The 20,266-nt window shown below is 43.9% G+C and overlaps 1 protein-coding gene across 1 annotated transcript in view; it reads right to left on the bottom strand.

The window, feature by feature from the left end:
- Positions 1 to 20,266, bottom strand: part of CSMD2 (CUB and Sushi multiple domains 2) — a 933,956-nt gene that overhangs the window by 136,517 nt on the left and 777,173 nt on the right. Inside the window, 7 exon segments of the mRNA XM_006862126.1 lie at positions 744 to 813; positions 1,364 to 1,482; positions 5,576 to 5,680; positions 6,818 to 6,914; positions 9,166 to 9,290; positions 9,742 to 9,945; positions 11,270 to 11,365. Of these exon segments, the coding sequence (XP_006862188.1) occupies positions 744 to 813; positions 1,364 to 1,482; positions 5,576 to 5,680; positions 6,818 to 6,914; positions 9,166 to 9,290; positions 9,742 to 9,945; positions 11,270 to 11,365 (816 nt within the window).

The following is a 20,266-nucleotide window of genomic DNA, read 5'->3' as shown; positions in this document are numbered from 1 at the left end:
TGGTGATCGATAATTTTCACTGGCTGGTTTTCAGATGTATACTGCTAGACCGTTCTTCCTCATCCACTTTAGTCTGGAAGCGTCATTGAAACCTACTCAGCATCACTGTTGTTTGTTTTTTTGTGCCATCGAGTTTCTTCTGACTCATAGCGATACTGTATGAGGTTTTCCAACAATGGCTGGCAGGTTTGAAATAGCAACCTTACGGTTAACAGTCCCATGCTTTTCCTACATCACCACACCAGTGTTCAGTGTTCGCTTAGCACCACAGTAACCTGGAAACTTCTAATGACAGTGGCTGTGCATGAGGTACGTTGGCTGGGAGTCGAACCTGGGTCTCCCACACATAAGTCAAGAGCTCTACGGCAGGACCAGCATTGCGTCCCAGTTTCACATGTAACTGTTAACATTTCTCTGGGTGGATTTACCTGTCTGCCTCAAGGAAAGTCACAGAGAAGAGCCCAAAGTGGCTCTGAGTTTTATGTGGGGTTTGGTAGATTAACTGGAGTCTGAACGTTTTCATAAGGGTAAACCTCTTGTCATTTCTCATTTGGTGGGTGGAGGTTTTCAGACTTGAGGAGAGTTAAAGATTACAAAAACATCAGTCTAAAACTACTGACTTGGTACAATCCCAGAAAACCAAACTCTCCTCTGATTTGAATTTAAATTCAGTGCTCTGTCACTTAGCTCAAATCCCCCGTAGAAAACAGTTAGAAAGCACTGAGATAGCCCAGCTCTCTTACCAATACAGAGTGGTGGAGGGTAGTTCCACCGACGCACGGTCCCCGGCATGCAGGAGATGTGGGCGTGGCCCTGTGGGAATCAGGGAGAAAGATTGGCTAGCTGCCCCCATGGGCACAATTGTGTGCAATCCAAAACAGGGGGCTTGTCCTGGCCCCATGTTAAAGAAGAAGATACATGAAGATATAAACTCACAAAACAGTTGAATGGGGAGTAAGGCAGAGGGAGATTTTTGGGGAAGGAAGATTATTAACAGCCATTACTACAGAATTCTCATTATTGAAGGCTTCCTTGTGAGACTCCTTTAATTACTAAATTCCCTTGTGGCCTTCAGAGGAAAATTAAATTTTCCAAAAGTCTAATCAAACCCAACTTTGCAGGAACACATTGTTAAAGTCAGCAAAGTTTTTCTTTTGCATGAACAGTTCCAGGAGGGGATAAGAGGCCCCTGGGGAGGTCCTGGAACAGGGAGACTGTCCCCCCCCCGCCCCCCCCCCCACGCAAGCACACACTTCTTTGGTGATTGCATTCTGCTCATGCAAGGCTGGTCAAGGCTGGTCTATTGGCCAATCTCATCTCAGGGGATACCTGTTCCCTGGCCAGAGGTGCCAAGGGGTGGTACCTGGAGGGCATATCCCGGCTCACACTGGAAAGAGACCACATCGTTCACCAAGTAGCGCTCACCAGACTTCACCCCATTACTGGGTATAGCAGGTTCTGGACAGCTACTCAGCCCCACAGCTAGACAGACAGAGATAGACAGAAAGGAGAAAGGACAAGGCCAGCAGGTCAGTGTAGCAGTAGAGAGGGAGAGATACTGGCAGCAGTGAGAGGGGTCCCTTCAGGTTGGGCTTTCTCGCCTCTGCACCTCCTGGCTGGTGGTCCCAATGCTTGTCACCTCCTGGTAATCAGAATATTTATGTGTCACTGGGGGTCAACAGGCCAAAGTGCCTTGGGGAAAGAGGGCACAGTCTTGGGAACTTTGCTCTCTTTGAAGACAGAGCACAGTCTTGTCAAAAAGGCTGTGCCCATCCACTGGAGTAAGTGGATGGACTTTTGATCAGAGGTAGGAGAGCTAGGGGTCTTCCCCAGGCCGGCTGTAAACGTCTCTCAACCCCAATATCTCTGCATGCTCCACCCCCATTATTCCACCTCTAATCTCCAACATTTTTCCTTGTCCAAAGAAGCCTAAGAAATTGGAAGAAAAGCAAAAGTCAAGGAGGAAGGAGAGAAGTTATCAGAAATTGCTTCCCTCCCTGGCACAGTCTGACCTGAGAAAAGCTAGCCAGCGGGTCAGACTCTCTGCTGCCTGATTTCTCCTGCTATAGTCACCCCCAGACTGGACCTCACTCTCCACTGCCTTTGTAACAATCTCCCTCTCATCCCTACCCCAAGTCACTACTAGTCCCATCTGTCCAGCACGCACAAGTAATTGAAGCTTCTTAAAATCTCTACTCAAGTCATGAGGTGTCCCTGTTAACTGTTTGAAGTGGGCTTCCTCACCTGGTGTCTGGAACCTTCGAGTTTTCATTCTGATACTCTAGTACCTCCATGATCCACCTTGGTCCAGACTGTTCCAAGTCACTCTCTTTTCTTGACTTTTCAGATTCAGTGCTGATGCCTTTAGACTTTATTAGAGCCCTTATTTTATATCCTGTTCCCGGGGATTTTCTAGGACGTCTCTGAGCCCTCTATTCCTCTGTTCTTTGTTGCTGGAGCAACACTCACTGAGCCCTTCCCATGGGTACCATCTCATCCCTTTGAAGCAGATCTGAGCACCCCAGAGGTTTGTCTGATGTAGGTGTGACTCCATTGCCCAATGGAGAACAGGGAGAGCTCATGCCTGACCCTCCCCTCTGTAACCATCTTCCTGCCTCAGAGGCTGCTTGGAATCCCCCCCTGGCTGACTCCCACCACACAATGGGAACGTGCATCTCCAGATTGGTTGGTCCTCGGAAGCCCATCTGCAGGTGTGGACACTTCAGTTGGTCTCAGTAAGTCCCTGTGTACTGATCTCCCAGACATGGAGTACAGGGCTCTAGGGATCAGGGCTAGATGAATCTTGTGAGGCAAAGTTCTAAAAGTGAGCCCTCACTAACTCAGAGTAGTTTTCTGTCACTAGGGTGGCAGCAAGAACAGGAGTGTGTATGGACTGACAGACGTAGGAGTTCGATCTAACTCTGGGTACCTGCATGGCTCAGAGTATAAGAGAGGCTTGCTTTAGTTCCTCTTGGGGGCTTCCTGGGGAATACAGGCTCTCTGGGGAATCTGCGTTTGTATCGAGGGCCTACAAGGAGCTAGGCACTTGTAGAAAAAAAACAGGAAGGATGGGTCAGCCTGGGTCTCTAACTACCAGCCCGGTCATCTCACATTGAGAATTGAGATTTTGATGACTACATATGCTTTGTTTTTCATTTGAGGGAAAATATACATATAATGAAACATACAAATTCTAAGTGTACATCCACTAAGTTTTGACAAATGCATGTACTTGTTAGAATGCAAACACCTATCAAAACTGTAGGACCTTACCTTACTCCAGAAAGTTCTCTCCTGTCCTACCCAGTCAATTCCTGTCTGACATGTGCTTTGGGGAAGTTGATGTGATGCTTGGAAATAAAAGCTGTTTGGTCCTTAGCCCCAAATTCTCAGCAGCTGGGACAGAAGATCCCAAGGACAAGGATGAGGACAATCATTTAATGGAACTTGAGGTTCTTCATCTTGGTGGTCTTTTTCCCCCACTCCTACTTGCATCCCATTAGAATGCAACTCTGTTCAGTGGGGCAGCCACAGCTTAGCTACTGGAGACCTACTGAGTGATGAAGAAAGAGAGAGGGACAGGAAAAGAAGTGACAGAAGGAAAAGGAGAGGCAGAGAAGAGAGAGAACGAGCGCAAGAGCAGAGGAATAAGCTAGAAAGAAAAATGGAATAGAAAGAGAGGCAAAGAATTAGAGAGAAAAAAGGAGCAAGACAGAGAAAGTCCCTGTGAATTTCTCTTACTCTGCACAGCTTGATTTTTATTTAAGCCATGTTTACAATAAAGGAAAATTATTTTTTTATCATATGCCATTTATTACTTTAGGAAACATATTGTTCTGTTTCCATTTCAATTAAATAAGCATTCAACATGAGTCATAGCAGTAGAATGACTTTTCAATACCCTTCAAAACCATTTGCCTCTACAATAACAGTTAATTCTCCATCGTCTGTGCCCTCTTTGAGGATTATCTGCAAAACAACAATATTACTTCAGGGTTCTTGGCTCCCTAGGAGTTCCAGTTTTCAAATATTAATGGGGACCGCTTTCTTTCCCTAGCATGATAAACTTTCCCAGTGCATGATAAACTTTAGCTACTGAAAAAAGGGCCATAAAAATTTGGACCATAAAAACTGGGAAGAGGTGAATTTTGGCTGGCAATGAGGCATTGAATGACAGAGAGGTTTAGGAGGAAAGTATCCTAGGAAGAAGAAAGAACAGAGAGGATCCTAGGTAATATTTCAGGGTTTGAATTAGACTATTGGGTAAGGAAACAAAATTGGAGAGGACAGAGCAAAGAAGGAAAAGGAAAAATATGGATAACTCACAAAACCTGTGACACTTGACTCCACACCAGGTAGATGAGTGGAGCTTTAGAGTGATGGGGAGGAAGGCCTCAGAGGTTCCTGTGTTGTCCTCTACCTCTCAGGGTCCTTTGTTTCAAGCTATCTCAGGTCTTTCCTACCAGGGATATTACTTCAGTTGAGCACTAGCCTGGGATCCAGCTGCTCCTCTCCCAACTATCCAGGTGAAGCTTGTTTGTGAGGGCATCTCCATAACAGTCAATGCTGACTCCAACCCTACCAGCACTCGAGTACCAACTGAGACATCTTATCTGCACAGGCCAATGATGCCAAAGATGATAAGACAACCAATTATCAGGTGCCATTGGGTCAACACTGATTCCTGGCTACCCCATGAGTGTTAGAACAGACCTGTGTCCCCTAGGATTTCCATGGCTGGTTTTATGGGAAGTAGATTACCAGACTGTTATTCCAAGACACCTCTGGGTAAACTTGAATCTTTAACCTTTTGCTTTAGCTGAATGGATTAGCCATTCAGGGACTCCCCATATTTCTTACTTTTCATTCCAAACCTAATTCAGGATCACCTTCTGTAAGATCTTACCTGGCCAGGTTCACCTCCTCTCCTCTGTGCTTCCTTAGCATACCATGTGGTAATACTATTATTGTCTCCATGCCCATCTCTCCCCATAGACTTTGTGCTTTGGAAGGCAGGACAATTCATCTTTGTTCCATAAGCACCTAACACAGGGCTTAATATACTGTAAGCACTCAGTGTTACTTGAACTAAATTAATACCTGGCACAAATGTTATCTATTTGACGCAGCTTTTCATGACATTTACCTACCCAAGGTAGCAGTGACCATTCTTTCCTTTGAACTACTGCTCTACCATTTCTACCATCTTGAGACACCCATGATGTAATGCCGGTAAGGTGCTTTCCTGTATGTCTGCCTGTCTCCAATGGGCTCTGAGTGGGCTTACCCATCTTGATACTACCCCCGACTACCTAAACCTAGCAGAGACCTGGCACATATAATAAGTGCTCAATAAGCATTCTTTCTGTCACCCAGTGAGGAAAATAAATGGGCAGGCAGTCCGAAAATGTCCTTTGTAGAAAGCAGTCTCCCCACCAGCTTCATTTTTTGTTGACCTCAGAAGGCATAACTCTGAGTTTTTAGGTGGGATGGAGACTATATAGCCCTACTATATGCCCTGTTCACAGTGGGTACTTTGCAATGGATAGCTCCCACCTTGAACCCAAGTTCTTACTTTTGTACTCCAAGTGGAAGCCGGCTGCAGACACACTGATGTCTGAGTAGAAATGAAGGTAGAGCTGGTTGGAAGTGCTGTTGAGAAGTGCAGGCACTGTTGTCCCTAGGACAAGAAAACCATGGGTCATTTAGGCTTAGTCTCTCAGAGACCTGAGTTCCTCACTGTTCCTCTTGCTTTAGCTAGGGGCTGACATTCTGCTCCCAGGGCCAAATCCCCAAGTAGCCCCAGTTCTCAAAGTCACTAAGGGACAGAATAGCAGTGCTCAGAGCGCTATGTCTCCCAAGACACAGGGAGGGGAGATGTCTAACCACTTCCAGTCAGCTGAGCAGTGGCAGACCCAGGTGTCAGCAGGAGAGTGAATTCCTCAAGTGACCTATGAGCTTGACCTTCTTTCAGCTCTCTTCAAGACAGACTCTGGCATGGATGATATTATTTGGGTAATGTGGACAGTGTAGTCAGTTTATCTGAGGCTCATGGCTCCTTAGTATAGGTTAGCAACAAGGAATATTTGAGCCTAAAAGGATTCAAGTAATGTCTCTGCCCAATGGGCAAGAATACCACTGGAAGGCAAAATGGTGCCACTATTTTAGAAAATCGTCTCTCAGCTCTTCAGAAAGTTAAGCATGCAGTTACCATAATCCCAGCAATTTCACTGCTAGGTATGTACCCAAGAGAATTGAAAACAGATTTGTACAAAACTTATACATGAATGTTTACAGCAACATTACTCACAATAGCCCTAAAGTGTAAAGAATTCATATGTCCACCAGCGGATAAAGAGTTAAAAACAAAAGTGGTCCCATTCATACACTGGAATATTGTTCAGCCTTTCAAAGGAATGAAGGACGGATACATGCATGCTGTGATGTGAATGTGCCTTGAAAACATCAGGCTAAGTGAAAGGAGCTGGGTACACAGGGCCACATAGTGGGTGGTTCCATTTAAATAAGATGTCCAGAGTAGGACGGGCCACAGAGACAGCCAGGAGATTAGTGGTTGACTGGTAGCAGGACTGGGGAGTAATTGCTAATGACTACTTAGCTTTTTATGGGAGTGCTAAAAATATCCTTCAATTGCAAAGTAATGAGGGTTGTACAACTATGTGAATATACTAAAAAGATTAGCTTGTATTCTTTCAAAAGGTGAATTTGTGGTATGTGAGTTACATCTTAATAGTAGTAATTTTTGAAAAGTCCAACACTACCCTCCTAGAGGAAGCCCCGGAGAGCCCCGCCTCACCTGAGAAACTCCCCAGCATGGTCACAGTGTTATCGGCACCATCAAATACTTCCAGGGAATCCCAGTTCTGCTCGGTGACAAAACTGATGACTTGAATCTATGAAAGCAGAGGGATTGAATTGTTCATTAGGCAGCTTGGGTCCGTCCCTCCTGGCCCTCTTCTCTCTCCTTCCTTGCTGTAATTAATTCAATTATTGAGCATCTACTCTGTCCCAGTGTTTCTCTGCTATTTGTAAGGTTTTCAGTGACTAAATATTCGGAAGTAGTTCATTACTCCTTCTTCCTAGTCTGTCTTTGCCTGGAAGCTCATTTGAAATCTGTCCATTAAGGGTGACCCTGCTGGCACTTAAACATACCAGTGGCATAGCTTTCAGAATCACAGCAACTCACAAGCCACCACAGCATGACAAACTGATAGACGAGTGGTGGTATTTTCAATAACCTCATACGCATGCGAAAGCTGGACAGTGAATAAGGAAGACTGTAGAAGAATTAATGCTTTTGAGTTATGGTGTTGGAGGAGAATATTGAAAGTACCTTGGGCTGCCAAAAGAACCAATAGATCTGTGTTGGAAGAACTGCAGCCAGACTGCTCCTTGGAGGCCAAACTTCATCTCTCATACCTCGGACATATTGTCAGGAGGGACCAGTCACTGGAGAAGGATGTTTGGTAAGGTGGAGGGTCAGAGATAAAGAGGAACCCCAAGCGAGATGGATCGGCCAAGTGGCAGCATTGATGGACTCAAGTGTGGCAACAGTAGTGAGGTTGGCCCAGGATCGGGCAGTGTTTTGTTCTGCTGCGCATAAGGTCGCTATGGGTTGGTACCGACTCGATGGCACCTGACAACAACAACTCTGTCCCAGAGACTGTGCTGGTTACTTCCAAAAGGACTGAGGTCCTAACCTGGAGAGCTAGCCATCCAGTGGAGGACAAAGATGTACTAACCATCCAATGGAGGAGATGAATTATCAAAGGGCAGGGGAGGACTTTGCACAGTAAAACAAAAAACCAAATGCACTGCCACGGACTGAATTTCTCCTCACAGGACAGAGGAGAACTACCCCCATAGGAGTCTTCGAGCCTGTAAATCTTTGCAGAGACAGACTGCCACATCTTTCTTCCGCGGGAGCAGCTGGTGGGTTCAAATAGCTGACCTTATGCTAGTAACCCAAGGGCTTTAACCTGTACCACCAGGACTCCTGTGACTGCAATGTAGAGAAGTGAGAAAAGGAAATTCCCAAACTTCTATCGAACTGGCCTTCTGAGAAGAAGGTCATCTCTCATTCTCTTGGTCTTTCCACTTTTCTGTCTCAATTGCATTCGACAACCAAGAATTCTCTGCTGGCCAGATCTGAGTCCCTGCTTGCTGTGTTACTATTGGGCTTGCAGGCTCCTGGTCCACTTTCATGCCACAGCACCACAATTGATATCCACTGGTAAAAGCCTCCCTCCATTTGGCTTTTACCAGTGGATATAAGTTACGCCCTCAATTCTGCTCTGATGGCACAGGTGTGACACCCTAGGTACAACACTCTAGGTGTGTGCCTGGTGGTGATGTTGGTTCACTCCGTTTCCTTACCTGCAACATCTCCCTGTCTAGACCCTACCATTCTTAAGAAGAATCCCCTTAAACTGGCTTCAGTAGTGTCCTTCACTCCATAATTTGTGTCCACCCAGAATCTGACTTCATTTGGAAAGAGGCTCTTTAAAGATGTAATCTGTTAAGAGGGGGGTCACACTAGATTTGGGTGAGGTCTCAATCCAATGACTAGGTGCCCTTATAGGGAGACCATGTGAAAACATGCAGGGAACACAGTTATTCGATGACAGAGGTAGACACTGAAGTGATGGAGCTACAAGTTGAGGAATGTCAAGGACTGCTGGCAACTGCCAGAAGCTAGGAGAAACCTTCAGAGGGACATCCTCCTACTGACACTTGATTTTGGATCTCTGGTCTCCAGGACTGTGAGAGAATGAATTCTGTTGTTTTAAGTGATCCAGTTTGTGGTCATTTGTTATGGCAGCCACAGGAAGCTAATACATACCCCAAACCCATTGGAAAAATATTTCAGCAACTCTTCCCCAATCTTAGTATTCAGCTCCAGGCTTTTATCCATGTCCGCCTTTTAGCCTTCCCTGTCAGCTCCAGTATGCCTACCTCTTCTTCCTGTCACCTGTCTCTCTTCTCAGGCCACTAAAGTTCCTGCAGCCTATGTGTGGACCACACCTTCACACCTGGACTGAGCCTCCTTAGCTGTAAGGCTCCTGTCTCTCTTCCCTGGCTTCCCCTAGTCCACGGCTTGACAAGAGACAGCACCTGCTGACTGAGGTGCCACCTTGCTCCTACCTGGATGCCAGCGCCTTCAGGGACCATGATCTTCCACACGCAGTTGAGACTGTTAAGGTAGGGCTCCGGGAAACCAGGAGACAGGATGGTGCCCCTGCGCTCTGTGAGGTTGCCACCACATGGCACTGGGGAGGACAGGCAACTTGGGTCAGAGGCTCCTTCTGATTGTCTCTGTGGTGCCCCCATGCACCTCCCTAAAAAGACTCCTCCCTCAGGCCTTCCTAGCCTCCATTAGTGACTCCTTTCCATGGGCTTCTCCCTTAGGGCTTGCTGTCCCACCTTCTCCTGACTTCTCCCCAATACAATACTCCTTCAGGGACCTGAACCCTCAGCTCCTCCCATGCTCTTTCCTTCATACAGGTTCCACTCCTGTAACCCTAGCCCCTCTTCCTTTCTGCCTTCTACACACAACCCACAGGACTGAGGGGGGCCTCCTACTTAAGGTATGCTGGTGGGAAGGTGCTGCTGTGTGACTGACTTGGGATATCTGCTGGGCCTTGCTGCCCTTCCCTGGTTCAGACGGAAATGACCACTTGCTGCTTCATTCCTAAATCCTGTGGCAAGGCACACACTCACCCACACATGTTGGTGCTGAGACATTCCACTGGGCCAGGGCCCCAGGAATGGGGAGGCACTCGATTTCTGGGGATCCCTGCAGGGCATAGCCCGAGTTGCATTCGAAGCGAACCACGGCACCCACAGAGAAATCACTGCCCAATCTCTTGCCGTATCGAGGTTCTGGCACCGAGCTGCACTGTGTGGCACTGGTTCGAGGCACCGCTGTAGGGGACAAGGTTACTGAGGGACAGCCCTCACCCCTCTAGGAGTCGGATGAGGATTTGTACATGATGGCACTGGGGCTGAGACAGTCTGGAGCACATGGGCAGGGTGATCATCGAGAAGGATTACTAAAATCCAGTTAGACACACAGTGCTACCCCAGAGCGCCTGAAAACCATGAGAGGTGGTGGATGTACACTAGGCCCAGGCCTGAGGCCCAGTTGTGCTCATTGCCTTTACGATGATACCCTCCCCCCCCCCCCCCCCATCAAGGTTCCATGGCCCCTAATGAGGAGAACAGCTCCATTCTCCCCCAAACTCAGGGCTTTTCCCTTCGCCTTTGGCTTCTTCTCACAGTGTGCCTTAAGACCCTCCTCAGGGCCCTGCTATCCATGAGCTGAACCTCCTCTCCCTACTTCTCACAGAGGCAGATGAGATCCTTGTCCCCAGGCCACAGCAATGTGTCCCTCAGGGCAGGACAGGGATGTGCAGCTCATCCTGGGTAGTCAGAGCAACAAGACCATGCCCAGAAGGTGGGCCTTAGAAAGGTAGAGAGATGGATGGGGTCAGGATGCTCCAAGACTTTGCCTTTCAGGGTCAGTAAGAAAGCTGTTGTTCTTAAGTGCCGTTCAGTCAGTTTCGACTCATAGAGATCCTATATAGGATTTCTGAGACTTGTGAATCTTTGCAGGAGCAGAAAGTCTCATCTTCTGCAGAACGGCTGGTGGACTTGAACTGTCAACCTTGTGGTTTCACAGTCCAGTGCTTATCTATGGAGCCACAGTGCTCCCCAAGTAAGGAAGAAAACACACATTTATTAAGTTCCTGCTTTGTGTCAGCTAATTTGTCAGTCTCTTTTAATGACCCTTTAAAGTAAACACTACTACTGTCCCCATTTTCCTACATGAAACCCAGCTAAAAATGGTCGCGTTGGGTTCATGTCCATCTTATTTCACAGCCTGTGTTTTCCCCACACTTTGACTGTGCCCTAAAGACAAAACCAAGCTCCACGGGAGAGAGTCTCCCAAGAGGCCTGGGATGTTCTCCTCACTGTCACCTGAACTCTGCCCAACATTGGGTGAGGGGATTAGCTTTCCATTTCTCTCCTCATTCAACACAGACTTATGCCCAGGAAATGTCTGTTGGGTAAATCAATATATAGCATTTACCTGAATTCCAGGGAGCTGCCCCACAAACCAGCAATCATCCCAAACACCAAATACCCTGAGATTGAGGTTCAGGACAGGGGTCCAAGTTCACTCCTTTAGCCGCTTCGATACTAGAGACTGAGCTGCCTTTGTACCTTCTGTCCCTGTCCCACATACCTTGGTAGACAAAGTGGAAACCTCTGGCTGGTGACTGGCCTTTGGCACTGAACTTAATGAGAACTTGATTGGAGGTAGCCAAGGGCAGCGATTCTCCTGCCGAGATAAGGGGCAAAGACAAGAGGAGCAAATGAATCCAGCAGAAAAATCCCGGCCAGGAAGAAGGGCTCCCCACAGAGCAATTCCTTCCACAGCCCGAGGTTCCTGAAAGAAAATCTCATGGGTTTACCATAACTTTATGTTAAGAGTGGGATCTCACGGCCATAGTCATATTTTGAGCTGAGCTCAATATGAGGTTGGCAGGACAGAGTTCACACGCCACCCATTTAACAGAAAAAGAAAGAGAGGTACTGAGCAGTAAAGGATTGTCTGGAAAAGAGAAAGCTTCCCATGATGTTTGCCCTATGAGGATGGGGAGAAAGGCCGCTACCAAACTGACTGGTATTTTATTTAGAAAACTCATACTGATCTGACAAAATAAGTGCCAATAGGGAAGGGGGATGATGTGATTTTCTGGGAGTAACTGACCCCCAATGAGATGGCCAATACATGCATACATACAATTGATTGTTTGTATTAGGGCACTTTTGAAAGGGAAGGGCCTGCTATTAATTATTACACTGGGACAACCATGTGTAAAGGGGAGACTGTCCCAAGCGAACCAGGTTGTATTGTCACTCAGCTGATTAACACACAAGTTAGTGAAAACTTGCATTAATTAGCACCAGAAGCTAAAGGAGGTTGATGATCTTTTATATCAGAAGATGAACCTTTTCTGCTTGATATGACCAGATGGGACAAGAGTCAGGACAGCACCAACTGGACCTGCAGCTGTGAAGTATTGTCTGCTTGTCATCACCTTCCTGGAGGAGGCCTGGTGGGCAGTGGCATGGCCACTCTGCACATGTTCCTCGGCAGTCTTAGGGACCCCAAGGACAGCTGCTGACCTCAGCAACAGAAAGAACGTAGGGACCACATGAAGACAGACTACCCCTGTTTTGAAGCTGGGACCACTGGGAGGCACATCTGGCTCTCACAGAGCTCCTAGAAAGCCCATGTGATGTTATCAGCCTTGGGGAGTACAGAGCTTTTGCACAGCACACTTAGATTAACATTTAACTCATAGGGCTGAGCCTGGCTAAGAATCATTGTCCCAGCTAACTTGTGGCTGTCAAAGCAAACAAAAAATGAAATTCACAAACTCTTTCTCCACTATTACCTCCATCTGTAGCTCATCTTCTGTTCCAATGAATGAGAGCAGAGCAAAGCTCAACTTTTCCATCCTCCCATCCCCTGACCTGATATATTATTGCTGTGTGCTGTTGAGTCGGTGACCTGACATATTAGAACCCCAGTAATCTCTTACAGAACATATTTTAATATTCAATCTTGCACATTCACAGGCCTTCTCCACCATGTGATCTATAGTAAGATCACATATACATGCAAAAGCTGGACAATGTAAACAGAAGATGGAAGAAAAATAGATATACTCAAACTGTGCTGTTAGAAAAGAATAAGGAATATACTGTAGATTGCCTGGGAAGGAATAAAACCAGAATGTTCCTTTGAAGTAAGAAGGGCAAGACTTTGGCTCACTTACTTTGGGTATGTCATCAGGACAGACCAATTGCTAGACAAGGACACCATTCCTTTTTTTTTTTTTCAGATCTTGAATTGTTTTATTTATTTGATGATGAATGCTACCAAATGGCCCAAACCAGTCCATTTCAACTCACTAATATGTAAGATATCGATCTATATGTATTCCATTTCATTTTTGGCAACTTCCACTTTTCCTAGACTCACACTTCATACATTCCTTGTCATCACCTTCCTGGAGGAGGCCTGGTGGGCAGTGGCATGGCCACTCTGCACATGTTCCTCGGCAGTCTTAGGGACCCAGATAATTAATGGATGTTTGTAGCTGCTTCTCCTCATTTTTTAGTTTTGTGCCCCATCAACAAGTGAAGGTTCAGAAACCTTTATTTTATTCACATCATCACGGTCAACTCTAATTTGAGGAAGAAACTCTTCTCCATTTGTATTTTGAGTGCCTTCCAACCTGAATGGCTCCTCTTCTGGCTCTATATCTGACAATGTTCCGCTGCTATTCATAATGTTTTCAGTGGCTAACCTTCCAGGGAACTCCTGGTGTGGCACTGAAGGATCAGCACTAGACTGCAAACCACAAGGTCAGCAGTTCAAATCCACCAGTTGCTCCTCAGAAACCCCATACAAGTCGCTATGAGTTGTAACCGACTCAATAGCACCTCATAGCAACAACCTTTTGGAAGCTCTGCTGAATCCTGTCCACCATGGGTGACCCTGCTGGTATTTAAAATATCTGTGGCATAGCTTCCTGAATCATAGCAATACACAAGCCACCACAGACCTAGTGCTGAACATTTATGTAGAAAAAGTACAATATTTGTCTTTTTACATCTGATTTCTTACACTTAGCTTAATATTTTCTGAGTTTTTCCATGTTGTAGCATGTGTCAGAACTTCTATTTTCTTTACTGCTGTTGCTGTTATGTGCTGCCAAGTCGGTTCCAACTCACAGTGACCTTGTATATGGTTTCCAAGGAGCAGCTGGTGGATTTGAACTGCCAACCTTTTGTTAGCAGAAGGACATCATTCTTGGTTGAGGACCCGTGACCTGAGGGAAATTCTCAATGAGATGAACTGACATAGTGGCCACAACAAGGCACTCATACACACCAAGGATCAGGAAGATGGCACAGGATTACACATTTCATTCCGTTGTAACCAAGGTTATCATGAGTTAGAATCAACTCAATGGCAACGAACAACAAGGACACTGGGCAACACACAAGATCCCAGAGTTTTAAAGGTGGAGACTACTCTGAGGAGTCAAAACAAGTATGCTTCTGTGAATGACAACCAAGAGCAGACAAGAATCTCAGAAGGTTTCAACTGTGGTTGCCACAAGATTACATCTAGGCTTGTGTCATGACATCAGAGGAGAAGGCATACACAAGGAAGGATCTGAGAACTTAAAGGCTGCAAAGAGATGAGAAACACCAGTGTGTGGCAATTGGATTCTAAATACATTGAACAGTAAAACAGAGATTAAATTTGGGACATTTTCCCAGAAGTCACAAAAAAAGATAAGAGATTAAAATAATGAAAGAAATAAAAAGAGGCATGGAAGTGAGATCCACTTCCTTACCCTTCAAAAATCCAATATATGTATATCAGGAATTCCAGAGAGAAGACAGAGAAATCAAATGAGAAAAAGTAATTTAAAAAAGAAGATAATTTTCCTAAGCTTAAGAAAGAATTCAGGTTCCAACTGAGATAGTTAGAAAAGTGCCAAGATATAACTAATGGAAAGAGACCTCCATCACAACATACCTTTGTGGGCTTTTTAATCTTAAGAATAGAGAAAAAATTGGAAAGGCATGTAGACTGAAAAGTATAGGTTACTTACAAGGACAAGGAATCAGGGTGGCCTCCAACCAGTTTATAATAGTAAATGTCGGAACAGACTGGGACAGCTGTTTCAGAGTTTTGAAAGAAAAGGTCTGTGACCCATAATTTGATTTGCAATCAAGCTGTCATTTATATGATATGTCAAAAGAAAGACATTCTCATATATGCAAGGTGACAGAAAATACTGCAGTTATAAATCCTGCTGGAAAAAAACCCCTGAAATACGGAAATGAAGAATTGGCAGGGATAAATGTAACCAGGAAAGTATAGCTAAATCCAAGTATCTATTGTTAACAAAGTAACAAAACTAAATGAAAGTTATAATTTGTTCTCAGTGTAGAAGTTCACATTGCTATAGTAATTATTAACATATAACAATAGAAACTATTTTAAAGTTGTTGTTGTTATGTGCCTTCGAGTCAGTTCCGACTCATAGTGACGCAGTATAGGGTTTCCAAGGAGTGACTGGTGAGTTTGAACCAGCAATCTTACAGTTCAAACTGACCTGGAGGTCGAGTGCTTAGCCTACAGCACCACAAATAAAGTATCAATACGTAAAAGCCCAAATATATCAATACTCCTTTGAACTGGGGATGGGGATACTTCAGCTCATGTACTTTGGACATGACATCTGGGAAGGCCAATCTCTGAAAAAGGACATCATTCTTGGTAGAGGGTCAGCACAAAGAGAGAAACCCTACACGAGATGGACCAACACAAGAGCCATAACCACATACTAATGATTATGCAAATGGCACAGGATCAGGCAATGCTCCGTTAAGTTATATGGTGGTGGTTGTTATGTGCTGTGGAGTCGGTTCCAACTCACAGCAACCCTGCACAGGGTTTCCGAGGCTGTAAATCTTTATGAGAGCAGAAAGCCTCAACTTTCATCTGTGGAACAGCTGGTAGTTTTAAACTGCTGACCTGGAGATTAACAGCCTGGCTCATAACCACTACACTACCAGAGCTCTTTTCTGTTATATGAGGGAATGTCAAAATGCATTGCTAGTAGGGTTCTCATTCTATATACATGCACATGTTTAGTGCAAGCCAAACTTGTTAAAACACGTCTCTGAGATCACCAGATGACTGCAGACAAGTTCTCTCAATTATATACTTGTCTTAGTATCGTAGTTGTTGTTGTTAAGTGCAATCAAGTCGGTTCTGACCCATGCTGTTGTTGTTAAGTGCCGTTGAGTCAGTTCCGACCCATAGCGACCCTATATAGGGTTTCCGAGGAGCAGCTGGCGAGTTTGAACCGCTGACCTTGCAGTTCAAATGGCTTTGCAGTCTGGCGCATTAACCCACAGCACCCCTATATAGGGTTTCTGAGGATCGACCGGTGTGCTTGAACCACGGATTTTGTGGTTCAAACGACCTTACAGTCTTGTGCATTAACCCACAGTGCCACACCAGGATTTAGTCTTGTTAGGCGCTTTCAAACAAAATGATCCAATCAAAAGTGACTTTTAAGGGGATCTTCTGGGTCAGTTACATTCAAAGCAGAAAGGTCAATCCTGAAGGTTATGCCACCTTCTTTTGGGATTCTAAAAGGACAATCTTGACCGATTTTCCTGAAAGACACAGGATGATCAAGAGGGCTTTTTAGGATGAAGTCCTAATAAGAAAATTGAAATTTCATTTGTGAGAAAAAGGCAAAGAGTTGAAAAAAAGAGGAAGACCCCAACAATATGAATTGACAAATTGACAGCAACAATGGGCTCAAATACAACAACAATTGTTAGGGTGGTACAAGACCAGACAGTGTCTCCTTCTGTGGAGCATGGGATCATTATGCACTGGAGCCAACTTGATGGCACCTAACAACAACAACACATACGAGTTCTGGTGTGGTGCTCTGAGTTAATGCACTGGACTGCAAGGTTGGTTTGAACCACAAGGCTGGTGGTTCAAGCTCGCTAGCCACTCCTCGGAAGCCCTATACAGGGTCACTATGAGTTAGCACCGACTCGAAGGCATTTAACAACAACAAAATTTTATAGCAATACTTTTTGACTTATCTTAGGGGGCTTTAAAAAGTTAGTGGAAAAAATTCTACTGTCTTTTAATTCAATTTTTGAAGCTCCTGCATATATTATATCTATATATCCATCTATCTATGCTTTTATAATTACACTGGAGTCCTGGTGTGGCACTGTGACTTAAGCACTGGACTGCAAGGTCGGTTGGAACTGAAAGGTTGGTGATTCAAAATCATCAGCTGTTCCTGGGAAACCATATAAAGTGCTGCTGTGAGTTGAAACTGACTCGATGACACACAATAACAAGTACTCTTATGCATCTATCCTTCCACCTGCCTATCTTTATCTAGAGAAAGACTTTATAACAGCATTCCCCTCTTCTGAGTTACACTCCAGGTTGGGTGATTATCTGTGGGATTGTTATTGTTGTTAAGTGCCGTCAAGTTGGTTCCAACCCATAGTGACCCTGTATAGGGTTTCCAAGGAGCAGCTGGTGAGCTTGAACTGCCAATCTTGCAGTTCTAATGGCTCTGTAGTCTGGTGCATTAACCCACAGTGCCACACCATGACTCCATATGTGGGATGGTAGGGTGGAAACATCATTTGGTTGAGAATCACTGATATATAGGATTTGAATAATAAAATTGAACAAGACAGTTCTAATGGTTATTACAAAGCTTGCTAAATCTTAACAACTACTCTTGCAAATAGTAAAAAACATTTACTATTTCATTTTACTGATGAGAAAACTGAAGCGTACAAAGGTTACATTGCAAGGTCCAAAAGTCAGCTCCCAGACAAGTGGGAGAGCCAGGATGAGCAAGTGTCCAGACAGTCTGATGTCTGACCCTGTGGGTCTCACCTCTTACTCTACAGAGCCTCCCAAACTACAGAGAACACACATGTTTTCTAGCTACTTCGGGAATTACACAAACATGAATTCAGTGATTGAGAGGACTTCATTTAACCCTCAAGGTAGAAAACATACACATTACATTCTCTAACTATGTGGTAATAATTTCAGGAAAAGAGGACCCTAGGACTATCAAGAGGGAAGAACATGAGTGGCACATGGGATCTTAACCAGAAAAGCAGCGACAGCAGAGACAACGGAAGAGGCAATGGTGTAGTGAGAGAGAGCAGCTGAGGACTATAGGCCCATGGAATGAGAAAGGCAGTGTGCCTGTGGGCAGGAGGCTGGCTTGCAAAATGTACCCTTTGGTCACTTAAATGAATATATATTTTCTATGTAGTATGTGTACGTCAAAAAAAAAAACAAAAAACAAAAACAAAACAACAACAAAAAAGGGAAGAGAGGCTAATACTGTGAATTCATGGTACAGGAAGGGGATTGTAATCATTGCAATGAAACAAAGTATGATTTGTTGAATGTAAAACTGATTATCCGTCCTAGATACTTTCACTCGATTCACAATAAAAGCTTAAAAAAAAAAGGAAGAAAGAAACAACAAAAGTATAAATAATAACAACAAAATCCAAAGGTTTTTTTTGTGTGTGGTGTTGGGGGTAAGGAAATTCTTTATTTGCTCTTGGGGAAAAGAACAAAACAATACTTGGATGAATTACTTTTAAAGTAAAGATGATGGAAACAGTATATAACTTATAGCATGAAGGCCAGAATTATGCTCAGAGGTGAGTATGTAACTGTTCCCAGACTCTTTATTTCACTGAAACAATAATGAGAAACACCTCTCAATTCAAGAAGTTAGGACAAGAACAGAATAAACCAAAGAAAAATGGGGGCGGGGACGGAATTATAAGAAATAAAATCAGAGGGTAATCCATTAGAAAACAATAGGAAACCTGGTGCCTTGTTCTTTGCCAATCCCTTCAATGTACTTCAATGAAGGACTTCCTCCTTCAGTAGTATCACTGGCTCTTGATCATATGCTACCTCTTGAAATGGTTGAACATTAACCATTTCCTTTTGGTACAGTGACTTTGTGTATTCTTTCCATCTTCTTTTGATGCTTTCTGCATTATTCAATAATTTGCCCAGAGAATCCTTCAGTAACGAAAGTCGAGGCTTAAATTTTTTCTTCAGTTCCCCCAGCTTGAGAAATACTGAGCGTGTTCTTCCTTTTTGGTTTTCTGACTCCAGATCTTTGCACATTTTGTTTTAAAGGCTTTTTTCCCAAATGCTTTACTCATTTGTGTCATCACGGTCAACTCTACTTTGAGGAGGCAGCTCTTCCCCAGTCGCATTTTGAGTGCCTTCCAACCTGAGGAGCTCATTTTCTGGCACTATCTCTGACAGTGTTTCTCTGCTATTCATAAGGTTTTCAGTGACTAAATATTCGGAAGTAGTTCGTCACTCTTTCTTCCTAGTTTGTCTTAGTCTGGAAGCTCATATGAAATCTGTCCACCATGTATGATACTGCTGGTATTTAAAATACCTGTGGCAAAGCTTCCATAATCACGGCAACTCACAAGCCACCACAGTATGACAAACTGACAGATGAGTGGTGGACAAAGGAGATTAGGCATTAGAATATTGTATAACCTAGTATACTGCTAAATAATAAAATATCAAATGAATTTTTCCCTAAAATACAAAAAACTAACATTGATATTGGAAAAGTATGACTGAATATTCTTATAACTATAGAAGATAATAAAAGGAAAATAGCTGAAAAGGAAAAGATAAAATCATAAGAAATTTATTTGCAGATGATATTGCTTTCTGCCTGGAGTACCCAGGAGAATCAGTCAGCAGTATGAAGTCTGTTATTAGAGTTCAATGACTTTGCAAAATGAATACACAGAAACACCAGTATTCTAATATACTTTACTTGCAAAGAGCAGTCAAAAAATATAATGGGGAGAGGGGAGACCCATGTATGGTAGCATAAGAAACAACAACAAAATCACCATGAAGAAATATTTAGGAATAAACTTAACAGTAAATAAGTAAATACTGCCTAATTAAAATTTATAACACCTTTCTAAGACTTATGATCCCACCCCATCAAGCTGTTTCCAATTTATAGCAACCCTATTGGACAGAGTAGAATGGCCCCATTGGGTTTCTAAGGCAATACATTTTTATAGAAGCAGACTGCCTCATGTTTCTCCCATGGAGCAGCTGGTGGGTTTAAACTGCTGATATTTTCATTAACAGCCTAATGCTTACCCCACAGTGCCACCAGAGCTCCATTTTTAGGGCATACAAAAGATAAATAAATGGAGAGCATACTTGTGTTTCTGAATGGTACGAAGAAGTTATATTATAAAGATGTGAGTTATCCTCAAATGAATCTGTAAGTTTAATGAAATGTCAATCAAAATTTTGATGAAAGGTTTTTTTTTTTAATTTGACAATATAATTTCAAGTAAAAAAAATTCAAGGCCAAGAATGACAATGAAGACTTATTGTGTCATATATTAAAAATTATTATGTTTCTGTAATTAAAGTTTTTGATACTGATATCAGAATAAACAGACAACATAACCCAAGCTTGCAGATAGTACCCATTTGACCTAGTCTCGATGCTTGATAATCAGAACTCGACTAAAGGAAGATAAAAAATAA

The sequence above is a fragment of the Chrysochloris asiatica genome, unplaced genomic scaffold (assembly GCF_000296735.1).
Source record: "Chrysochloris asiatica unplaced genomic scaffold, ChrAsi1.0 scaffold00047, whole genome shotgun sequence".
Taxonomy (NCBI): Eukaryota; Metazoa; Chordata; class Mammalia; order Afrosoricida; family Chrysochloridae; genus Chrysochloris; species Chrysochloris asiatica.
The sequence above is the reverse complement of the archived record's forward strand: the minus strand, read 5'-3'. Positions and strand labels throughout refer to the sequence as shown.